We start from the raw sequence: 23,714 nt of genomic DNA, 5'->3' as shown, positions 1-23,714 counted from the left end.
GACATAGGGTTACTAATATTTTGGACTTTATACTCCAAAAGAAGAGGCTTCTCTCTTGCCTCCCTCTTTCATGGAGGATCCAGTTAAATAAGGTGTCTGCAAGGAAGATTCATCGTGAGACAAGAAGTGGGAGGCTACTTTCTTATTCCCTGGCTGGGTGCTTGAGGTACCATAAATAACGGGGGTCCCCCCCCCCACTGTTACCTGTAGAGTAATGCGAAGTCAATTCATGTGGAAATTTACCAAGAACAAGAGTGATGCCCAGGTCTGATCTAGAAATTTAAAAGACTTTCAAAGTTTGGGAGTAATCTGTGTCTGAGAGGGTTGGCATGTATTGTGTTCTAGTAGAATGTGGCCTTAGAAAGGTGAACAAGAGAACTTTGTTGGTTTTGTGCTCACATGAAGGAACATAGGGATGAGTGAAGGACGGGAACATGCCTGGGTTTAACTGTGCCAAGTGATGAGATGACCATTCAATTATCTCACAAGGAGCTGGGGCATGTTCAAATGGGATGCTCAATACAAGCTGTTTACACCCTTCTGAGGGGGCTCTCTTAGCAGCCTATGAAACAGTAAATTGGAACATTTCCTATGACAACTATAGTCATCTCCCCTGTAGGGACAGTTATCATAGAGATTTAGGGCTAACTTCATAAGTGAGCCCTAATTGAGTGGTTACAGAGGGAATTGCACTTACAAGTGTCTTCCTTCTGTTTAATTTTGAACTCATTGTCTTGAAGTTTTTAATGAATATTTATCTTTTGAATTTATGTTTTGTAAATTAAGTCTCTTGGTACATGGAAGTATGTTATGTGTTGGAAGTTCGGAGCCTCAACAGGCATCTTCTTGTTTCTGTTGTCTCTCAGTCTTGGTTCTTGGCTGCTGATTCTTCTGTCTTCTGGTGCCCTGGTCCCTTGCCTAACCACCCATTCCCTGCATCTTTCATTTGTTTTGGAAAGCCTTACTTTTTACTGAATGCCTAGGTGCAGTAGAAGAGGTTTGATGTGGGTACATGTACCTTGCAGTACTCTGGGGAGGCATGGCAGCAGCTCTTCCTGGTTCAGGTCGGCAGCACCTTGTCATGGGCAGAGTGAGTATCCAGTTTAGTGCTGAATGAATACCTGCCTAGCACTTTGATCTTGCAGCAGTTACCCTCTGCCATGGGTTTATATAAAGAGCCCACAGAAAGGAAAGATTGCTTCCTTTTCTGGCTAGAATGTGATGCATGGTTCGTGAAGCAGGTGACAGGAAGAGGTGGGGTCCAGAAGCTAGTGGCTCTTGCTCATGCTGAGTTGTCATGAAGCTTTTAGGCATCTGTGAGGGACTTCATTTGTGCTGTGATTTTTCCCTTGCCCAGAGAACCATGCTATTAAATAGAAAATGAAATGTCCTGTAGCAGAAAGACAGAGAGAGAGAGAGAGAGAGAGAGAGAGAGAGAGAGAGAGAGAGAGAGAGAGAGAGAAAGGAAATTTTTCATATTTTAATGCCTCTGATAACATGTTTACTCTGCCTTTTTGTTTTGTACCAGGCCACACAAATTTTGTTAGTCCATCATTATTGAATAGAACTAAACTTAAGCAGAGCAAAGTAATTAATCTCCTTGCCATTGATGCCCTCTGGCTTATCATATAAAGGGTTCTGCCTGTCTTCTGTTATATAGGAATTAAAATGTCAAAGATACAGAGGGAGAAAAGTGGACTGTTAGAATTAAGCTATTCATTCCCTTAACCTTTTCACTTATCCTTATAAAAGACAAGTAGAAAACAACTTTTACAAGCAGGAGCCTCTTCACACCTTCTCCCAAGAGCATATGATTTATTTTATGGAGATACGGTATCACTTTGTAGCCCAGGTTTACCACAGCCAGAAGAATGCTAGGTTTATAGGCATGTACCACCATGTTTGACTCAAATTCATTATGAGTAGCTGTTACCAAGGTCATCTGGTAATCCATGTAAAGGAGTTTAAACATAGTTTTAGGGGTGAGCCAAGTATTAGAGGTTAGCTAATTTATTCTATGATGGAATAGAAACCCAGAAAATGTAAGCAGTATTGTTTGGGGCCTTGTAAATTGTGGGAAAAAAACTATTACAGCTTTGCTATGGTTCCAATCCAGCACTATTTCTCAGTGTTGTATGTTCAATTTTTTAAAAAATTTTTATTTTTAGAGACAGGGTTTCCCTGTGTAGCTTTGTAGACCAGGCTGGCCTCGAACTCACAGAGATCTCCCTCCTTCTACCTACCAAGTGCTAGGATTAAAGGTGTGCACCACCATAGACCGGCTTCAACATATTTTTATAGAAGCATAAGAGCTATTAAATTTGTGGTTTTTTTTTTTTTTCAACTTGATATGAATGAAAGTAGTCTGGGAAGAGGAAACATCCCTTGAGGAATTGCCTCCATGAGATTAGCCATGAACATGTCTGTGGAACATTTGCTTGATTAGTGATTGATGTGGTTGTGGGGCAGTTTAATGTGGTTGGTCCTGAGTTGTATTAGAAAACCAACTGAGCAAGCTGTGCAGAGTGGAGAGCAAGCAGTGTCCCTCCATGGCCTCTACTGCAGTTCCTGGCTTCAGTTCTTGCTTCCAAGTTCCTGCCATGGCTTCCCTTGATGATATCTACTCTAACTTGTAAACCCAATAAACTCTTACCTTTGATCATGGTATTTTTCACAGTGATATAAAATAAACCAAGGAAATTTGTTAAATTGGTTGTACAAAAATTATACTAAAATTTTGTGGTATTTATAGTGGTCATTGCTTTGAGCTAATAACCAAGTCTGTAAGTGTGGCCCTAGGATCTTTTAACTGTGTTTACCAATATGTTAAATATTCAAATTCCTTTCTCTTTAATTATTACAATTATTACCTGTCTCTTGATATCATATAGAAAGCTATATAATGTCATAGTACATTTCAAAATATTGTCAAGTGGCCCACTAAGAATGCAAACATCATCATCCACCATCACCATTGTTTTATAAAACAGAACACTTTAAAATATATTATTTTAAAGATAATCTTGGGATAAAGGACACATCATTATAAGAAAAGTCATGCAATCACATTTGGCCGTGGATGAGAGAAGTTTGTCATGGATCAGTGCTTAGCTGCAGACTGATGTCTAAGAACCACTGATATATAGCATAACAAAATATTAATGCTGAGCTCTTGCTAAGGATTACATTGCTTAGATATGGCAAATGTTTTCTTGAGGAGCATTCTAATTCCACCTGTACTAAAAGGGATCATTGCTCTTAATAATGGCTGACTGGTTTTCAGTGCTCTGCAGTTATATTGTCATCTGTCTTACGTTTTTAGTTGTAAATTTAGAAAGATCATAGATATCTAAATTCTAGTTGTAAGTTTAGTTATATTCCTTTAGTCATAATATTAAGAGTAATTTTCATATTTTATTCCTGAAGTTATTGTATTATTAATGCATTAACTAGGGGCAATTTACTGTTTTTTGAAGATTAAAGCATTTAACAAATGATTTCAGCGTGACCTCTGACTGTATCCTTTTTTTCACAGATGATTTGTTAAATCAGTTGGAAATAATAACAGATTTTCATGTGTGTTTATATGTACAAGTTTATTTTCATGGTAGAGTGTAAACTCTATGAAGACAGCAGCATTGTAACTGAAAGATCATTAAGTGCATGAGATAGTGTCAAGCATGCAATAGGACCTTACTAAATGCTATTAAATGAATAAGTGCTATCCCATGAATAAACTCAGGCTTTTCCTAAGTCAGAAACTACCTGGTTAGGACTTCAGCTGAAGACGATTAATTAAACCTACATTCACTTCTGATGCCTTGTAAACTGTTATATAATGGCAATTAATCCACAAGGACATGGAGATGATGGAAGAAACATAAAAGACTAAGTTTTAAAAGTAAACTAGATTTACAGTTAGTAGAAACAGGAAATAGAAAACTAATTCAAAGTCATGGAAATGAGGCCTGGGATGTAGTTGAGTGGTAGGGTCCTTGCCTAGCATTATGAGTTTTATGTCAGCCTGATATAAACTAGACTCATTTTGGACAAGGGAACCTCAACTGAGAAAAATGCCTCCACTACATTGGCCTGTGGGTAAGCCTGTAGTGCATTTTCTTGATTGATGTGGGAAGTGCTATTCCCTGGAATGGTGGTCCTGGGTGCTATCAGAAAGCAGACTTCGGGCTAGAGAGATGGCTCAGTGGTTAAGAGCACTGACTCTTCTTCCAGAGGCCCTGAGTTCAATTCCTGGCAGCCACATAGTGTCTCACAACTACCTTGAATGAGATCTTGTGCCCTCTGCTGGCATGCAGGCAGAAGACTGTATACATAAATAAAAATCTTTAAAAAAAAAAAAAAAGGAAAGAAAGAAAGAAAAAGAAAAGAAAAAGAAAGCAGGCTTCACTTGGCAGTGCATGCCTGGTCTACAAAGCAAGTTCCAGGACAGGCTCACTACACAGTGAAACCCTGTCTTGAAAAAAAAAAGAAAGAAAGAAACAAAAAAAGAGAAAGAAACAAAAAAAAAAAGAAAGAAAGGAAGAAAGCAGGCTTTATAAGCCGTGGGGAGCAAGCAAGTAAGCAGTGCTCCTCCATAGCCTCTGCATCAGCTCCTGCCTCCAGGTTCCTGTTCTGTTTGAGCTCTTGCCCTGATTTCTCTTGATGATGGGTTTAGATATGGAACTTTATGCTAAAATAAACTATTTCCTCCCCAAGTTGGTTTTGGTCATGGTATTTTCTCACAGGGATAGAAAGCCTAAGACAGTGAGACACTGGATTGTATCTCTACACCACCAAACAAAACTAAATCCAGAAATGGCCAGAAATTGTAGTATCCTGTGTCCTTTGAAGTGAGATATGTAGTTGAAAGATCCAGATGAGAACACCTGTGTAAGACTCCATTGCAACCTCACATTCCCCCTTCCACCTCAATATACTGGTTCTCTCCTCTTTGGTATAGGCTTGGAGGTGTATGCTTAGAGTTTGAGAGAAAGCCGAGGTTGACAGGGATCTAGTGTGGTATGTGCTGGGGCTCCCTTATAGTCGGGAAATTAGTTGTCAAAATAGCAGTGGCCTGAAATTGACCATGTCACTAGCAGAAATAGCAGCTATTGCAAATTAATTCTTCTCTCTTCCCCCTCACTCTCCTCCCCTTCCCTTCTCTTTTCCCCCTATTTTCTGTCCCCTCTCTCCCCTTCTCTTTCCCTCCTCCCTTTCCTTTCCCCTCTCTTCTCCCCTCCTTTTCTTCATATCTCCTCCCCATTCCCTTTCCTCTCTCTATTTCTCAGTACACTGTTGGAAATATTATAGTGAAAATAAGGCGGGGCGTTGGTGGCGCACGCCTTTAATCCCAGCACTCGGGAGGCAGAGGCAGGCAGATCTCTGTGAGTTCGAGGCCAGCCTGGTCTCCAGAGCGAGTGCCAGGATAGGCTCCAAAGCTATACAGAGAAACCCTGTCTCAAAAAAAACAAAAAAGAAAAAATAATAATAAGGTCAATAGTCTAGCCTGCCAGTGTAGGACAACTATTCTAGTTCCCAGGAATAAGAATGGGAGATTCTTTTCTGGGGAAACTAAGTTGGCCAAAAGGGAAGACCGTGGTTGCTTCAGTTATGTGTTCCCAAAGAAATAGTTCAGCCAGAACTCCCTACAGTGAAGTCCAGTGTTTGACAAACTTTTGAAGATCTTTTAAATACCTCATTCTTAAGTATGAGTAGATTTATTAAGGATTACTGGATACTTGCAGAAAGTATCTCATGTGACAACCAGACAAAAATAGGAGTCTAAAAAACATGTAAAACTGCTTATAGGAAAAATACTAACCCACAGGACAAGAATTAGAAATTCATAAACATAACATGAGAAACACTAGTAAAAATATAAATGCAATAGAAAGATTGTTAGATTATGTTGAGATAGTTGTTTAGAAGTAGAATCAGCAGATGCATGGATAAAACTGGGAAGTATCAGGCTGGAAAGATGGCTCAGGGGTTAAATGTACTGCCTGTTCTTCCAGAGGTCCTGAGTTCAATTCCCAGCAACCACATGGATGAGATCGGGTGCCTTCTTCTGGACTGCAGGAGTACATGCAGACAGAATACTGTATATATAATAAATAAATATATCTTCAAAAAAAACCCTGAGAAGTAGCCAAGTGACCTGAGTTAAATTCCCAGCACCCATTAAAAATCCAGAAGCTCTGAGCTGGGCAGTGGTGGTGCATGCAGAAGCAGGCAGATCTCTGTGAGTTCAAGGCTAGCCTGGTCTACAGAGACAGTTCCTGGACAGCCAGGACTACACAGAGAAACCCTGTCTTGAAAAACATAACAAAACAAACAAAAAAACCAGCCATGGTGGTGTGTGCTCCCCATGGCTGGGAAGCAGACAGGGGTTTACTGGCTGGTGAGCCAGGTCACCCTGCCTGGTTGGTGCTCCAGTTTAATGAGAGATGCTATTTCAGAAAAGCTCCTGAGGAATGGTAACACCTGAAGTGAACCTCTGGTCTCCCTGTGCATACACACATATACACACAAGGTAAGAAGGTGTAAATGAGAGGAAAAGAGTTTGGGAGTCAGTCTAAGGAGTATGGTATGTTTCAGAAAAAAAGAGAACCATGAAAATAGAAGGAGAAAGAATGAATACAAAAAGTTTCACAGGCCTGCAGAGTATGAGTTCATTTTGCCTAATATTTGTGTATCATTGTAAAATATACATTACATATAAAGAGATGATCCTAGAACTGCAGAAAAGTATGGAATGCAAAGAATTAAGAATGAAAATAAAACATTTGCCTTAGCTATCTCATTGGCAAAACTGGACAGTAAAAAAAAAAATATAGCTGTGTCTGCAGAAGTTGGGAAGAAATCTCCAAAGCAGAGTTGTTCTGCACTCAGCTAATACAGTTTCTAGTAGATAAGGAGGATCCCAGAAACAATTACCATCTATGCCTGCTACATCATGACAGTGGTTTGCTCTACCCAGAAAAGGAAATCAAGAGGGGACCATGGGATCTAGGAAACAGGAGACTGAAGGAGAGGAGGGGATCCTCACTGTTTGACACACCTAATATGCACTGTTTTAAGAACATGACACTATTGGTCATTTATTGTTCCTAGAATAGAGATTGTGGTATGTTCTCTCATCTCTTTCCTAAACATTGAACTACTTTCTAAATAGAGTATGCTGTCCATATAAATAGATACTGTAAAAATATTTACCAGAATGCTAAAATGCTAAGCACCTATTAATTATTCAACACTAAATATTTAGAAACTACCTATTATTATTATATGTAACTGTGAATTAAGGAAGTATGTATTATGTGAAAATGTTCACATTATCCTGAAATAGAGTAATCTAAATAGGTGTTCATTTAAGTGTTTCAAAGTGCATTGCTTCTAGTGGGACAGAGAAGAGTGTTCTTGTCACAAATTGCAAAATGTTTTTTATTAGATGTGTTGTCATAATTTCACAGACATATTTACACACTGATGTTCCAGATAATACTGAGAACTGTTTAAATGGAATGTTCTTAAGACTTTCAAGTGAGATGGATTTGCATTTAGTAGTATGGGAGGTAAACCGGAGATAGTTTGCATCTAAGAAAAGCACATTGCAGAGCAGTAAGGATGTGTGATAGGGTTTTCAACTATGTGTAAAGATGTTTTGTCCACTTTTCCTGCTATGAGAACCTCTGACTACAGAAACTTGTAAAGTGCTGACTTTAGAGAGGAGAACTCAGAGAGACCGCTTCCATCTTTCCCTTTTATATTGTTTTGTGTAGCTGGAAATTTTTACCGAGTATACATAGCTTTATGAATGATAAATAGATGAACTTAAAATTCTAAATGCATTAGATAATATAGATACTATTTTCAGTTTTCTTAAATTACAGATGGTAAAGAGACCTATTAATATTAGTGATAGGCACGTGACAATATTTTTTTATTATTTTTAATTTTTTAAAAAAACCTTTTATTCTTTGTTTCATTTACATTATATATACATATATATATACAAATATATATATTAATTTTTGTTTTTTTGAGAGAACAGGATAGGGTAATTCTATTACATTAGTTCAATGAAGTAACTAAGTGATGTGTTAAATAAGTTAGGCTAAAAAGTATTAAGTTGAAATTAGAATTGTTTTTTAAGGGTTTCTAGCCAGTTAATTTCTAAAATAAACAGGTAAAAAGTCTTCTGGTAGTTAAAATTTTTAGTAGATTAGGTTGGATTATGCTACATTTCATGCTTTTCAATGCTGTACTTTATATTACTTTTTCAGTACATTAAAACTTATGCAGTGAAACTGAATAATGGCAATGTTTTTATACCCTTTTATAGCCGTTTCTTCATCATAGCCTCCCCCTATTTCCTGTTAGCTAAACTCTAAGCACCTTTCTGTTAATTTATGAAAATTATTGTCGAGGTAGCACATTATCACTGATCTGTATGGCACTTTCAGCATGTTCCACGCAAAGGTCTGAGTAACATAAAACACATCAAAATTCATTAATGTGGTATTGATTATTTTTTGGATAATTAATTTTATTGCAGACCCTTGAAAGAGATAATGAGCTGCAAAGGGAGAAGGTAAAAGAAAATGAAGAAAAGTTCCTTAATCTTCAGAATGAGCATGAGGAAGCACTAGGAACTTGGAAGAGACATGTAGGTTTATTAAATTATAAAATATTAATGTATTTAAAATAGTTATAGACATTTAAAATAACTATTGAATGCTAAAAAATTACAAAACTGATAAGTCAAACACATTTTCTTCTTGTACTCATATTTCCACCAAAGTGAGTGTATTTTTAAAAACTAAATTTAATAAAATTCCCTTTAGTGGTTTCATGCATGGAAGACTATATGTGTATGTGTTTATATATATGTATAAAGCATATGTGACTATATAGAATAGCTATTAATATGTGACAAAGAAAATTAATTTCCATCTAAATAAAATGATTCAGTGTATCTTAGTGAATTAAAATCATATGTAAACTATTGGTAGCTGGGCATGGTTGCTTTCCTCAGTAGTTTTGTTGAGATGTGTCAGAGCCATGTTAGAACATGTTTGCAGTAGTTGAGTTCTGTTATACTAATACTTTATTATGAGATTATATATTGTAAACAGCTGCTTCCTTTAAGTCATTTTATCTTTTGCAATAAATGTTAATTTTGATAAAATATAAAAAACAAATGTAGAAAATGATGTAAATTAAAGTTGCAAACCAAAATTTTCCTTCAAAAACTGATGGATCACAAAATTGGATTTTCTATCTTAGTACCAATTTTCATTGCCTTTTCAATTCCTTAGGAAGGAATTAAGATAATTGTCTCAAGCTATGGTATGGAAAGCATGGCTTTAATCACTCTTTTAAAAAAAGAGTTAACACAGTAGAAAGTCACTGAGTTTATGGAACTATAATTTAGAAATATATGATTCTATTTTAAACTACTGTACTAATTATACCATTTTATTTATTATACTAATGTATATCTAAATGTAAGTTTATAACATTCTCTGTATATTATTTTATTTGATTTCTGATATAGAAAACCCAATTTATTTGTAGCTAATAAGTTTTCCTAATTCAGAGTTTCAAGAGATCAACTTGATCATTTTTGGTTTTTATATGCCTTATTTAAATTTAAGAAAAATATTTCATACTTACATCACAATACTAAAATTGATTACAATATTTCATACATCACAATACTAAAAATTGGCTAATAATCTCCACCAGGAAAATGTATCATCAAGGAACAAGTACAGTGCATTCCAGGAGCTTCAAATTAAATATAACAAACATGCTGCAAAAACTGGTGTGTGTGTGTGTGTGTGTGTGTGTGTGTGTACAGATGTTTGTATCTGGAAACTGGGCTTCCACCACCTGTGCAGTTAAGCAAAGCAAACTAATGTTCATTTTCTCTTCTGAGAATACAATAGTGGCCATCTTCCAAGGGCAAATGAATGATTAAGAATGGAGGAAATGGGGCTGGAGAGATGGCAGATCTGTTAAGAGTCCTCTTTCAGGCTTAGTTCCCAGCACCCGTACTGGAAGGTTAACAACCAGGGTTTCTGATGCCCAATTCTGGCCTCCATGAACACAAACATGTGCACAAGTACACATACAAACAGCTAAATAATACATTTTTTAATAAAGGAAAGACAACTTTATTGGTAAAACTATAATTTGTAAGTTTAAATAAAATAGTTTACCATAAAATTTGTAGACTATGCAATCATAAACTATCATAAACCACGTATCATAAACTATCATAATTATAATCATAAGTCAAAACTATAATAAACTAAGCAGAATAAGAGAAAGCCACTTTGGTTTTGTAAGAATATTTTTAACTGGAGAGCAGATCTGTATAGTCTGTGTGTGTCTATGTGTTTGTAATCACTTGTGAAGTTTCTATGGAAGAGCATCCCCCCACCCCCAGCCACCACAAGAAATCGATTGTGAGCTGCACATGCTGTGGAAACCCAGTTTCCAGATGGAAACGTGAGACTCAGGTACCAGAGTACTTAGTATTCTGCATCTCCAGCTATCTCAGCTAAACTCTGCATATCAGTGTGCAGCGATGAAGATTAAAATCATACACGTGGAACTTTTGTAGGATTTTATGACTAAGGTAAAAAAAATTATAAGAAGGTTTTTAGGGGCACAGGCCCTAGATTCAATTTTGGATTGCAATGGAAGGTTTTTAGGGACACAGGCCCTAGGTTCAATTTTGGATTGCAATTGTGACTGCTCCTTTCTGTCTGCACTAACTTGGTCAAGTTACTTAATCTTAAGTCTCACATTTCTCAAAGAGTATGAATACACAATCATGTTTGTTAAACACTCATCACTATTACAATGTTATTTCTTAATTCAAGTAGTTAATTTTGTTATTATTTTTACTATTTCATAAAACATTAATTTTCAGGTAATATATATGCACTTGCTCATTTTGGCTTAATTTTATCCTAGGTTGAAGAACTTAGTGGAGAAATGAATGATATTAAAAATGAGTTGTCATTACTTAAGAAAACTCATGCTAAGTTGCAAGAACATTACAACAGATTATATGATCAGAAAAATAATGAATGCAACAAGTTTCAGGTAAAATTTGTTTGGGGGTATTAACTGTAAATTAGGACCATCACTGGTGATTTTTTTCCATTTTATATTTTAAGTTGCTCAGCTTTTAACAAGTTATAACCATGTTGTTTGTCATACAGTTTTATTTGACTTCTGTGTGGAGTTTAACATAAGGTTCAAGAGTCCCTTGGATTTAGATTTTTAATTATCCTGTGGCCACATTTGTTGAAAACCCTGTTCTTGCCCAGTATAGTGGCTCACACCTTTAGTCCCAGCACTCATGAAGCAGAGGCAGGTGAATCTCTGTGAATTCAAGGTCAGCCTGGTCTACATACCAAGTTTCAGAATAGCCAGGACTGCATAGAGGGACCCTGGCTCACAAAAAAAAAAAAAAAAAAAAAAAAAAAAAAAAAAAAGTAAGGAAGAAAGAAAAGAACTTTTGTTCTTTCTCTCACTGTAGTTTGAGACTTTCTCTGAAATCTGTGGGTCTATTTCTAGACTCGTGTTGATCCCGTTATTTATTAGACACATAAATTGATGCCAATAGAACAGTATCTATATTAGCGCAGTTCTTTGTTTTCAGATGTTTTTATTTGAATTAAAAACAATATTGTTTTACATGTCAATCCCAGTTCCCTCTCCCTCCTCTACCATCCCCCCCAACTAAAATCCTACCTACCACATACTCTTTCTGCTCCCCAGGGAGGATGAGGCCTTCCATAGGGTGTCTTCAGAGTCTGTCATATCCTTTGGGGTAGGGCCTAGGCCCACCCCTGTGTGTCTTGGCTCAGGGAGTATCCCTCTATGTGGAATGGGCTCCCAAAGTCCACACCTATGCTAGGGTGGACCTCCTGAACTACTACAGGAGGTCCCGTAGATTTCTGAGGTCTCCTTACTGAAACCCACGTTCCTGGGGTCTAGATCAGTCCCATGCTGGTATCCCAGCTATCAGTCTGGGGACCAAGAGCTCCCTGTTGTTCAGGTCACCTGTTTCTGTGAGTTTCACCAGCCTGGTCTGGACCCCTTTGCTCATCACTTGTCCTTCTCTGCAACTGGATTCCAGTTCAGTTCAGTGTTTAGCTGTGGGTGTCTCCTTCTGCTTCCACCAGCTGCTGGATGAAGGCTATAGGATGGCATATAAGTCAGTCATCAATCTCATTATCAGGGGAGGTCATTTAAGGTAGCCTCTCCTCTGTTGCTTAGATTGTTAGCTTGTGTCATCTTTGTAGATCTCCAGACATTTCCCTAGTGCCTGATTTCTCTGTAAACCTAAAATGTCTACCTCTATTGTGGTATCTCCTTTCTTGTTTTCTTCTATTCTTCCCCAAACTCAACCTTTGTGCTCCCTCATGTCCTCCTCACCCCTCCTCTTCTCCCCTTCTCATTCTCCTAGCTCCCTCCTCCTCCTCCCATGCTCCCAATTTGCTCAGGAGATCTTGTCCCTTTCCCCTTCTCCAGGGGACCATGTATGTCTCTCTTAGGGTCTTCCTTGTTTACTAATTTCTCTGGCAGTGTGAATTGTAGGCTGGTAATCCTTTACTCTATGTCTAAAATCCACATACAAGTAAGTACATACCATGTTTTCTTTTTGTGATTGGGTTACCTAGCTCAGAATGGTTTCTTCTAGTTCCATCCATTTTCCTGCAAGTTTCAAGATTCCATTGTTTTTTATTTCTGCTGAGTAGTACTCCATTGTGTAAATGTACCACATTTTCTCTATCCATTCTTCAGTTGATGGGCATCTGGGTTGCTTCCAGGTTCTGGCTATTACAAATAGTGCTGCTATGAACATTGTTGAACAGATGTCCGTGTATGAATGTGCTTCTTTTTGGTATACGCCTAAGAGTGGAATTGCTGGATCTTGGGGTAGACTGATTCCAATTTTCCTGAGGAATTGCCATAATGATTTCCAAAGTGGCTGTACAAGTTGGCACTCCCACCAACAGTGGAGGAGTGTTCCTCTTTCTCCACATCCTTTCCAGCATAAACTGTCATTGTTGTTTTTGATTTTAGCCATTCTAACAGGAGTAAGATGGTATCTCAGAGTTGTTTTGATTTGCATTTCTCTGATGGCTAAGGATGTTGAACATTTTCTTATGTGTCTTTCAGCCATTTTATATTCCTCTGTTGAGAATTGTCTATTTAGGTCTGTACCCCACTTTTTAATTGGATTGTTTGGTGTTTTGGAGACTAGCTTCTTGAGTTCTTTGTAAATTTTAAAGATCAGCCCTCTGTCAAATGTAGGGTTGGTGAATATCTTTTCCCAGTCTGTGGGCTGTCGTTTTGTCTTTCTGACTGTGTCCTTACAGAAGCTTCTCAGTTTCAGGAGGTCCCATTTATCAATTGTTGACCTTAGTGTCTGTGCTACTGGTGTAATGTTCAGGAATTAATTCAAGGGTATTTCCCACTTTGTCTTCTAATAGGCTCAGTGTGGCTGGATTTATGTTGAGGTCTTTGATCCATTTGGACTTAAGTTTTGTGCATGGCGATAGACATTGATCTATCTTCAGTCTCCTGAATGCCAGCATCCAGTTATGCCAGCACCATTTGTTGAAGATGCTTTCTTTATTCTATCATATAAATTTAGCTTTTTTGTAAAAAATCAGGTGTTCGTAGGTCTGTGTGTTAATATCAGGGTTTTCAACTCTATTCCATTGGTCTACCTGTCTATTTTTGTGCCAATACCAAGCTGTTTTCAGGATTATAGCTCCGTTATAGAGCTTGAAGTCGGGGATGGTGATGCCTCCAGAAGTTCCTTTATTGTAAAGGGTTGTTTTGGCTATCTTGCATCTTTTGTTTTTTCATATAAAGTTGAGAATTGTTCTTTTAAGGTCTGTGAAGAATTGTGTTGGGATTTTGATGGGGATCACATTGAATCTGTAGATTGCTTTTGGCAAGATTGCCATTTTTACTATGTTAATCCTACCTATCCAAGAACATGGGAGATCCTGCCATTTTCTAGTATCTTCTTTAATTTCTTTCTTTAGAGACTCAAAATTCTTATGGTACAGGTCTTTCACTCTTTTGGTTAGCGTTACCAAGGTATTTTATGTTGTTTGTGGCAATTGTAAAGGGTGATGTTTCTCTGATTTCTTTCTCCACAGATGTATCATCTGTATATAGTAGGGCTACAGATTTTTTTTAGTTAATCTTGTATCCTGCCACTTTGATGAAGGTGTTTATTAGCTGTAGGATTTCCCTGATAGAGTTTTTCGGGTCACTTATGTAGACTTCATGATAAAGGTCTAAGAGAGATCAGGGATAACAGGAACATACCTTAACATAATAAAAGCAATATACAGCAAGCTGACAGCCAACATCAAATTAAATGGAGAGAAACTCAATGAAATTCCTCTAAAATCAGGGACAAGACAAGGCTGTCCACTCTCTCCATACTTCTTCAATATTGTTCTTGAAGTTCTAGCTAGAGCAATAAGACAACAAAAGTAGATCAAGGGGATACAAATCGGAAAGGAAGAAGTCAAACTTTCACTATTTGCAGATGATATGATAGTCTACATGAGTGACCTGAAAACTCTACTAGGGAACTCCTACAGCTGATAAACACCTTCAGCAAAGTGGCAGAATAAATATTAACTCAAAAATATCTGTTGCCCTACTATATATAGTGCATTTCTTAAACACATAGAGTAGAAGTTCTCAGTTTTGTTGTTTTATTTATCAGTTACCTTTTGCTGTCGTAGATTTCTTACAGTTCCATTTCACTTTTAAATTTTATCCAATTCTGCAAGAGAATTCCCCTCTATTTCCATTGAGATTGTGTTAGTTTTTCTCAATTTGATGCAAACCAGAATCATCTGGGAAGAACTCTCAGTTGAAGAATTGCCTCTGTTGGAAGTCCATGGTCATGTCTTGATTACTGACTGAGGAAGGGGACAGCCCCATGTTGGCAGAGCTGCCCCTGGGCAGGTAATCATGGGTTTTATAAAAAATGGCAGCTGACAGAGCTGAAGAGATGGCCCAGAGGTTAAGAGCACTGACTGTTCTTCCAGAGGTTCTGGGTTCAATTCCTGGCAACCACATGGTGGCTCACAACCACCTTGAATGAGATCTGCTGCCCTCTGCTGGCCTTCATGGCACATTCAGGCAGAAGACTGTATATTTAAAATCTTAAAAAAGAAAAAAAAAGGCAGCTGAGGAAGAAAGCCTGTCCTGCCAGCCAGCTCCCAATGATGACACAGAGACTTCTGATTAATCATGGAAGCCCAGCCTATAGCTTAGGCGTGTTACTAACTAGCTCTTTAACTTAAATTATCCCATTTATATTAACCTATGTTCTATCATGTGGCCTTACCTCTCTTCCATCTTGCACCTCCTGTTTCATCTCCATGTCTCCTGGCATCTCCTCCATGCCTAGATACTTCCTCTTTCTTTCTCTCCCCAGAAATCCGGCCTATACCTCTTGGCTGTTCAGCTTTTTATTACAACAGCATCTTCACACAGTGTAAAATATCCCACAACACAAGCCAGTAAGCATTCATCAGAGGTCTCAACTTCAGTTCCTGTCTCCAGGTTCCTTCCTTAAGTTTCTGCCTTAACTTTCCTCAAAATGGACTGTGATCCTGGATTTGTATGATGACATGCAGTTTTTCCTCTAAGTTAGTTTTGGTCAATGTTTTAGCATAGCATTAGAGATGCAAAAGGAGGACACTGAGTGTTTTTTCTTTTTCTTAAAAAGATTTTATTTATTATGTATACAACATTCTGTTTCCATATATATCTGCACACCAGAAGAGGGCACCAGATCTCATTACAGATGGTTGTGAGCCATCATATGGTTGCTGGGAATTGAACTCAGGATCTCTGGAAGAGCAGTCAGTGCTCTTAACCTCTGAGCCATCTCTCCAGTCCCGAGTGTTTTTTCTTAAGACTCAAAGTTGTCATGGGATATGTCCCTAATTTGTTAGTGAGTTCACTGATAAATAGAAAAAACTGGTGGTTTTTCTGTGTTGATTTTGCCCTACTTTGCTGGATTTGCTTATTAGATATGAGTTTTTAGGAAGAGTAGTGTTTTTCTCAGTATAGGCTTGTATCATCTACAAGCAGGGATAATTTAACTTCTTCCTTTCCTATTTGTATCCCCCCTTCCTGCCTTTTTACATTATTAGAGGGCATGTTTTCAGTATTTCCCCTCATTGAGTATCATGCTGGCTGTACAGCCTTTTTATTATATTCATGTGTAATCCTTCTGTGCTTAGTTTCTTCAGGGTTTTTAGGAAGGATGTTAATTTTTCCTAAAAAGCCTTTTCTCTACTTATTTAAATGATCCTATGATTTTTATCCTTGGCTGTATTAGTGGGATATGTTTATTTGCTGTATATGTTGAAACATTAGTTTTTGAATTTTTAAAATTTATTCTACATGTTTTTCACATCATATATCGTCATCCCATTCATTCCCTGTCCGTTTACATCTGTCCTCTACCCCCGCACACCCCCCCAAATAAAACAAAATTCGAGAGAGAAAAGGAAGAAAATAAAATGAGAAAATACAAAAGGGAAGGAATTAAAAATCTCATCATGGAAGCTGCAGTGCAACCCAACAAGTCATGCTATATACCCCTTTGTCCATTCATCTCTACCTGCAAGTTTTCATTGCAGAGAGTCATTGGTCTGGTTCAATACTGGGCCCCCACTAGGACATCTCCTGCCACCCTGTGTTGTGGAGATCTTACAGCTTTGGGTCTGCAGGTCAGGTCCCTTCACATGATCCAGTAGATCATAGATGGGGTAGATGTTGGGGCAGTCCCAGTCATAACCCTGAGTCTGGACCTAAGCAGCTGTAGGGCTGGTCCTCCAGATGGGAAATGGGGACAGTTTTGCCATGGTCACAGTTTGGGGGCTGGCTTACTTACACCTGAGCTAACAGTGTTGGGTCTATTGTGCTGCCCTGACAAGGTACAGGGCCTGCTCTCCTGAGTGTTGCAGCTCGTGGGGGTTAGGGATGGGTTTCCCACTCTGTTGAAACATTCTTGTGTCTCCAGGATGCATCTCAGGTGACTGTGGTGTACAATCTCTGTAGTGTGTTGTTGAGTTCTGTGCCAGGTGAGCCTGATGTCTTATTTACACAGCTACTACAGTGTATGTTTTCCATTGTTTTTTATATCTTGACTGCATATTGGAATGCAGCATTATTTTTGCCTAGTTTTGAATAACCAGTGTTCTTTGAGTGGCTGATAAAATTAAGCATGGGTCTGTCAGGTCTTGGGCATTTTATTGTTTTTGCTGGATTTTAATTATTATTTAGATCTCACTGTGTGTTATTGATTCGCTTAGGTTTTCTTATATCTTCTTGGTTCAATTTTAATAGGTCATATTTGTCTTGGAATGTTCATTTATTTTATGTTTTTAGAATGTATTGGATTATAATTTTTCAAGATAGTCTCTAATGATGATCTGGACTTCAGGGATATCTGTTATGTTCATTTTCATTTCTCAACAGTGGGAATTAGAGTCACTTTTCTTGATCAGTTTGTTTAGAGGATTTTCTGTTTCTCTGGCCTCTTCAGAGGACTAGGCCTCATTAGTTTCACATGCATTTTTGTTCCCTTGCTCCTTTGATGTTGCTTTCTTATTTTCTTCATACCAGTTACTTTGGATTTATTCTTTCTCTCTAGCTGCTGTTTATTGCAACTTAGAGTATTAATTGTTTACTTATCTTGTTCTCTAATTACAAGCATTTAGAGCTGTGAAGTTTCCTCTTGGTGCTTTTACTTGTATTCTATAGACTTTGATATAATTTTCCCTCTCACTCAGTACTGTGGATTGAATCTAGAACTTGTGCATGCTAGGAAAACACTCTGGCACTGAGCTACATCCCAGCCCTTGTAACTTTATTTTTAAATTATGATGATGATGATGATGATGATGATGATGATGATGATGATGATGATGACAGAGTTCCCTGGTGTAGCCCAGGCTGGCCTTAAACTTGTGATCCTTCTGACTCCATTTCCTGAGTACTGGGTTTACAGGTATGTGTCACCATGCTTAGCAGTTCAAAGTGTCTTAAGATTTTTATTGTGGGATATTTTTTGACTCATGGATATTGGTATGATTCTTTAGAAGCATGTTGTTTAATCTCCAAATATTTGAGAATTTTAAAATTAAATTTGGTTGTGGTAATATAACACTTTATGTAAGATTTTTTTCATTCCTTTAAACATATCAAGACTTGTTTTATGATGAAGCATATTGTCTATCTTGGTGAATATTTCATGTACCCTTAAAAATAAAATTATATTCTGTAGCTTCTCTGATGAATGGTGGATAAGTGTCCACCAAGGTGAGGCAGCTGCCAGTGATGCTCAAGCCTCTACTACCTGAGTTGTTTGTGCTTTTGTCCCACCTTAAGTTTCAACTGTGAGTTTCCTTCTCTTCTCAGTTCTGTTCAGTATTGCTTCATGTATTAAACTCAGCAGGCATTTTGTTTATGACAGTTAGGGCACGTTTATGATTGTTACACCTTCCTGATTAATTGGTCTTTATATCATAATAAAGTATCCTTCTTTATTCTGGTAAAACTTGTTGTCCTAGGTCTAGTCTATTTGATAATTAATATATCAACTCCATCTTTATTACTAATGTTTTAAAATTTTTATTTTAAAATGTTTTTATACAGTATATTTTGATCATGTTTTCTTTTCCTCCAACTCCTCCAAGCTCCTCCCCATTTTCCTATCTACCCAAATTCATGTTCTTTCTCTGTCTCAAAGAAAAAACAACCAAAAAAAATTGAAAATCAAAAAAGCTTTAAAAAATCAGTAAGACAAAAAAGTCAAAACAAAAATGATTAGTGTTTATAGCTTTATTTTATTACTTTAATAGAAATGTTTATTTTTCTGTATTTTCTCCCCCCCTTTTTTTGGTGCTGTTGTTTTTTAGACAGGGTCTTATATAGCCCAGGCTGCCTTGAACTCATTGTGTAGCAAAGGATGAATTTGAAGTTATGATCTTTCAGCCTCTGTCTCCCAGAGTATTGGGGTTCCCAGCATGCACCTCCATGCCAGGATCCCTGTTTCTTTTTGTTATAAAAAAATAGTGGGAAGAATGCCATTTATTTATTTATTTATTTATTTATTTATTTATTCCTAGAGGACTATTACATTTTATTGTTATGGTAATATATATATATATATATAGCATCAAGTTTGCTATTTTAACATTTTATATACACAGCTTAATAGTGTTAAGTACATTTACAATGAATATTGTTCTGTAACAATAAAATCATATGCATAAGAACAGGCGTGAGCCTGGATTTGGCCCACAAGAGGTGGTTTGCTGCTCCAGAGTTTGTCATACTATATTTTCAAATAATATACCAGAGCTTTTAATGGGAAGAAGCCTCTACAGCCATGTTGTCCTTGTTCTCCTTCCTGCCCTTTGTGTCATTGTTACTATACACTTTGCTTCTACATAATTTATGGCCCTTACTGTATAATGTTTCTCATTTTGCTTTAAAAATTACTTTAAGTGCTGGATGGTTGTGGCGAACGCCTTTAATCATAGCAGAGGCAGGTGGATCTCTATGAATTCAGGGCCAGCCTGGTCTATAGAGTGAGTTCCAGGACAGGCTCCAAAGCTACATTTCAAAAAAATGAAACAAGACAAAAAATTACTTAAGTAATGACCTGGCAAAGAAATAACAATTAGATAAAGTGCCCTCCATACATTCCCATGCTGGACCATTCCTGTCATTCTTCATTCCCACAGGGATAGCTTGGGTAACTGTAGAAAATTTTCCCTGAAAGAACAGTTTTCAGTATAGTCCTTTGTCTGGGTGATCTTATCTCATATTTAATATACTCATCTAATAATTTACTTTCAAAAGGCAAGTTCAAGTTATTTTAGCATGGCCAGAAATGACAGCAAATGTTCTAGAAATGTATATTACTTGAAAGCACTTTGTAGTTAGTTCTACCCAAATGAGAATTCTTGTTTTGTTGTGCTTAATCTTTTCATAAAACTGGTATAACTAACGTGTGCTTGTTCACAGATTCCTTAATTCTTTTGTCTGTAACTTATTTGGTGAGCATTCACTTGCTGTAGTCTATGTGCTACACACTGTAGAAAATGATGAAAACATGCAGAGAGATACATACAGGTGTTTGTAGGAACTTGTGCTATTGAAGGAGGAACAGGGACATGCATAATTATAACTCACTGAGAACAGCTCCTGAGAAGAAGGAGAGATCAACAGAAAGGGCTGCTCAGAGTAGATCTCACACCTTGGAAGAGTTTTGTGAGCTGTCGACAATAAGAACATTCCAGGCAAAGATAGTACATCAAGTAGGTGAAATAGTATGGTCAGAAATCAGAAGCATAAAACTTTATTCTTTGTGGACCTAGTAGTTTAGTGTGGTTCCAGAGGATTCTGGGAATACAGTCAGTGACAGGAAAGCTTGAGAAGATAGGCAGACAGCACAGTAAAGAGAGGAGGACCAGCCATCCATAGGAGTTTGCTTTTTACTATTTTGGCTTTTTAAACAGAAGAGTAAAATGGTCAGATTTACTTCTTTTCATATTTACTTTTTTGAAAGATCATTGTGAGATGCATGAAGCTCTGAGTTCAGCTCCCAGCTCTACATAAAATTGGGCATGGGCTGCAAACCTGTAATCCAACTTAGGATATGGAGGCAGGAAGATCAAAAGTTCAAGGTCAACAAAATCCTACAAACTGAATTCAAGTGTACGGCCCCATGCCTGGCTTTTTGCCAGTATTAATATGTATTTTATTTTAATGTGTTTGTCAGTTAGGTTTTTCCCCTGGGTTTTAGTTTATGTTTTCACTTGCAATTAAACATTTTCAGCTATCTTTCACATCTCTAAATTTACAAACCTTCAGCCAAATTAACCAAAAGAAATGATCCAAATTAATAAAACAAGATATGAAAATGGAGACAACAGATACCAAGGAAATTCAGAGATCTGTAAGAACGTACTTTAAAAATCTATATTTTGCCAAACTGGAAACTCTAAAAGAAGGGTTAATTTCTAGTTTTTAAGGCTAAAGTCAAAACAAGATGAACTTAATCTCCAAGCTAAAAAAACTCCAGGGCCAGCTGGATTTAGTGCAGAATTCTACAAAACCTTCAAAAAGAACTAATGCCAATGCTTTTTTATTCTGCAAAATAGGAACCAAAGGAATGTTTCCAAATTCTTGTTACAGAGTCAGTATTGCCCTGATACCCAAATCAGACAAAGATCCAATAAAAAAGAAAATTATAGGCTAATCTCTGATGGACATAGATGTACAAAATTCTCAACAAAATACCTACAAAACTGAATTCAAGGATACACAAAAATGATTATATACCATGATCAAATCGGTTTCATCCTAGAGATGCAGGGATGGTTCAACATATATAAATCAGTAAACATAATCCAACACATAAACAGACTAAAAGACAGAAACCATGTGGTCATCTCATCAAATGTAGAAAGGCCTTTGACAAAATCTAGCATCCATTCATGATAAAAGTTCTAAATCTGTCTCTAAGGCTTTCATTTCTATGTTGAGCCACATTTGCTGCAAAGCAACTCATGTTCTTTTTCTTTGTTACTTCTATTCATTCTTAAGCACAAATCAATCTGGTTTTGTCACCCCAGCCCATCCATCAATCACTACATCCACTGGACACTATGCCAGCAGACACTGTATCCAACATATACTTTTCAGTCTCTTTTAAATGCTTCAGATTTTCCCCCTTCAATTACCCAACTCCCTTTTCTCTACTGTATTTCACTGCTTTGTTCTTTCCCTTTTCCCTCCTAGGCTGCCCCTTAAAATGGAAAAAAAAAAAAAAAAAAAAAAAAAAAAAAAGCTCTTATTACCAGTAACTGAAGACAGTGTGCTGTAAAGGTTTTGTATATATGATTTACTCTTGACAGCATTTTCATGCCATGGATGAGAAAGCAGGCACACTGGAGTGTGAGCTGGGTTTAGTTAACTAATTTAGAATGAAAAGTGAAGGATATCTCTAAAAGTATGCATTCATCTCCCTCTGAAGCCCCTTCCCTGCTCTCCTCATCCTCACCTCATCTGTGACTCCTCATCATACTTCAAAGCAGGGTTGTGGGATTCTATATGCATTCATAGTGATGTACATTCCCTACATTTTAGTAAGGTTGTCTTATTTCTTTTTTAGTATGCATACCAAATTTTGAGAGTAGGGACTGTGTTTTGTTCATTATTGAATTCCAAAGCTTAGTGCAGTTGCATCATGGGTCATGTGATCATTATTTTATGTGAGAAAATGGATTTTTTTTTTTGGAGACAGGGTCCACACTGTAGTCTAGGCTGGCTCCAAATTCCTGATGATCCTGTTGCTCAGCCTCCTGAGTGCTGGAAGTGTAGGTATGTCCCACCACTCCCAGTTTGTTTGCTGTCTAGTAGGTATATAAAATGCTACTTGAACAATTTGCCTAACTCAAGTTAATCCTACCCCTAATTTGCCTGCCTGTGTGGTATGATAATGTGATAGACATGTTTGAAAGCATTTTGAGCTCTCCAGATTGTTTAAATGTAAGACTGTATACAAGGAACTTCATAAGTTATTTGATTTTCAAATAGAAATTGCTGAATAGTTGAACTAAAATCCACTTTTATCAACAAAATTTGCTCAAATATTTAGCACATTTAAACAACCTTTTTCTATTTTATACTAGAATATTCCAGAACTAAATAATGAAAATAGTGATGAACTATCCAGTAAAAAATCAGAAAACACCAGTACACAAAAATACAATTCTGGTCAAGAAATATGGGGGAAAAATGCAAAGAATTTTTGTTCAGATACTGATTACTACAGAGAAAAAGAAAAAATGAAAGACCTACCTGTAGAAGAAATTGCAGAAGGTAATCTTAAAAGTACATTGATAAAGCCCCATGGTGGGCCTTCCCTGTCAGTTACAGCTTTGCTTTAGGGCCGTCCAGTACATTTGGGAAACACCTCTTCATGTGTGTGTAAATAAGCATTCTGCAAGTGAATCTTTAACAGAGTCTGCAAAGAGCATCTTCTGTGTCACTGGCATACTTCTGGTGAGCAGCAGGTCATCTTGCTTTAGATGCCCACAGTAGCACTGAGATGATTTCTAGTTTCTCCACTATGAAGAACTGCTTAAAGTAGCACTGACTGAGGTGTTCAAGTAAGGGTGAATAGCCACTTGGTGGAGATGTTGGAGAAAGAATGATTGAACCAACACAGCCCTTTAAGATCTGGAGTTTATGTTCTAAGTTATTTTAACTATATTTATTACATGATATCTATAGTTACAGCAAAGATGAATAAGATTTTCTTGGGTAAGTAGATATTCTGTGAATTGAACCAAAACTATTCCAGAATTTTAAAATACAGGGTAGTAAACAAAAAAATGATGATTGTCAAACATAGAAAAGCTAACTATCAATTTCTGAATGTTGTTAGACCTGGGTTGTAATGGAGGTTACTATATACATTAATTTTTATCAGTTATGTGTTCATATAGGATTGTATTTTGTGCCCCCAAGGAAACTATAGGAAAAATAAAGACCATTGTATAAATATTTCATGCTGCTTGCCCCACTGGGTAATACCTCATGCTGCTTGCCCC

At 37.1% G+C, this 23,714-nt stretch overlaps 1 protein-coding gene across 1 annotated transcript in view; it reads left to right on the top strand.

The window, feature by feature from the left end:
• The window catches only part of Ccdc73 (coiled-coil domain containing 73), a 100,062-nt gene that overhangs the window by 68,727 nt on the left and 7,621 nt on the right, over positions 1–23,714 (top strand). The window contains exons 12-14 of the mRNA XM_027422330.2: positions 8,558–8,668; positions 10,990–11,121; positions 22,791–22,980. Of these exons, the coding sequence (XP_027278131.1) occupies positions 8,558–8,668; positions 10,990–11,121; positions 22,791–22,980 (433 nt within the window). The remainder of the gene's footprint in view (positions 1–8,557; positions 8,669–10,989; positions 11,122–22,790; positions 22,981–23,714) is intronic.

The sequence above is a fragment of the Cricetulus griseus genome, chromosome 6 (assembly GCF_003668045.3).
Source record: "Cricetulus griseus strain 17A/GY chromosome 6, alternate assembly CriGri-PICRH-1.0, whole genome shotgun sequence".
In the NCBI taxonomy this organism is placed as follows: Eukaryota; Metazoa; Chordata; class Mammalia; order Rodentia; family Cricetidae; genus Cricetulus; species Cricetulus griseus.
This window is presented reverse-complemented; position numbering and strand designations above follow the sequence as displayed.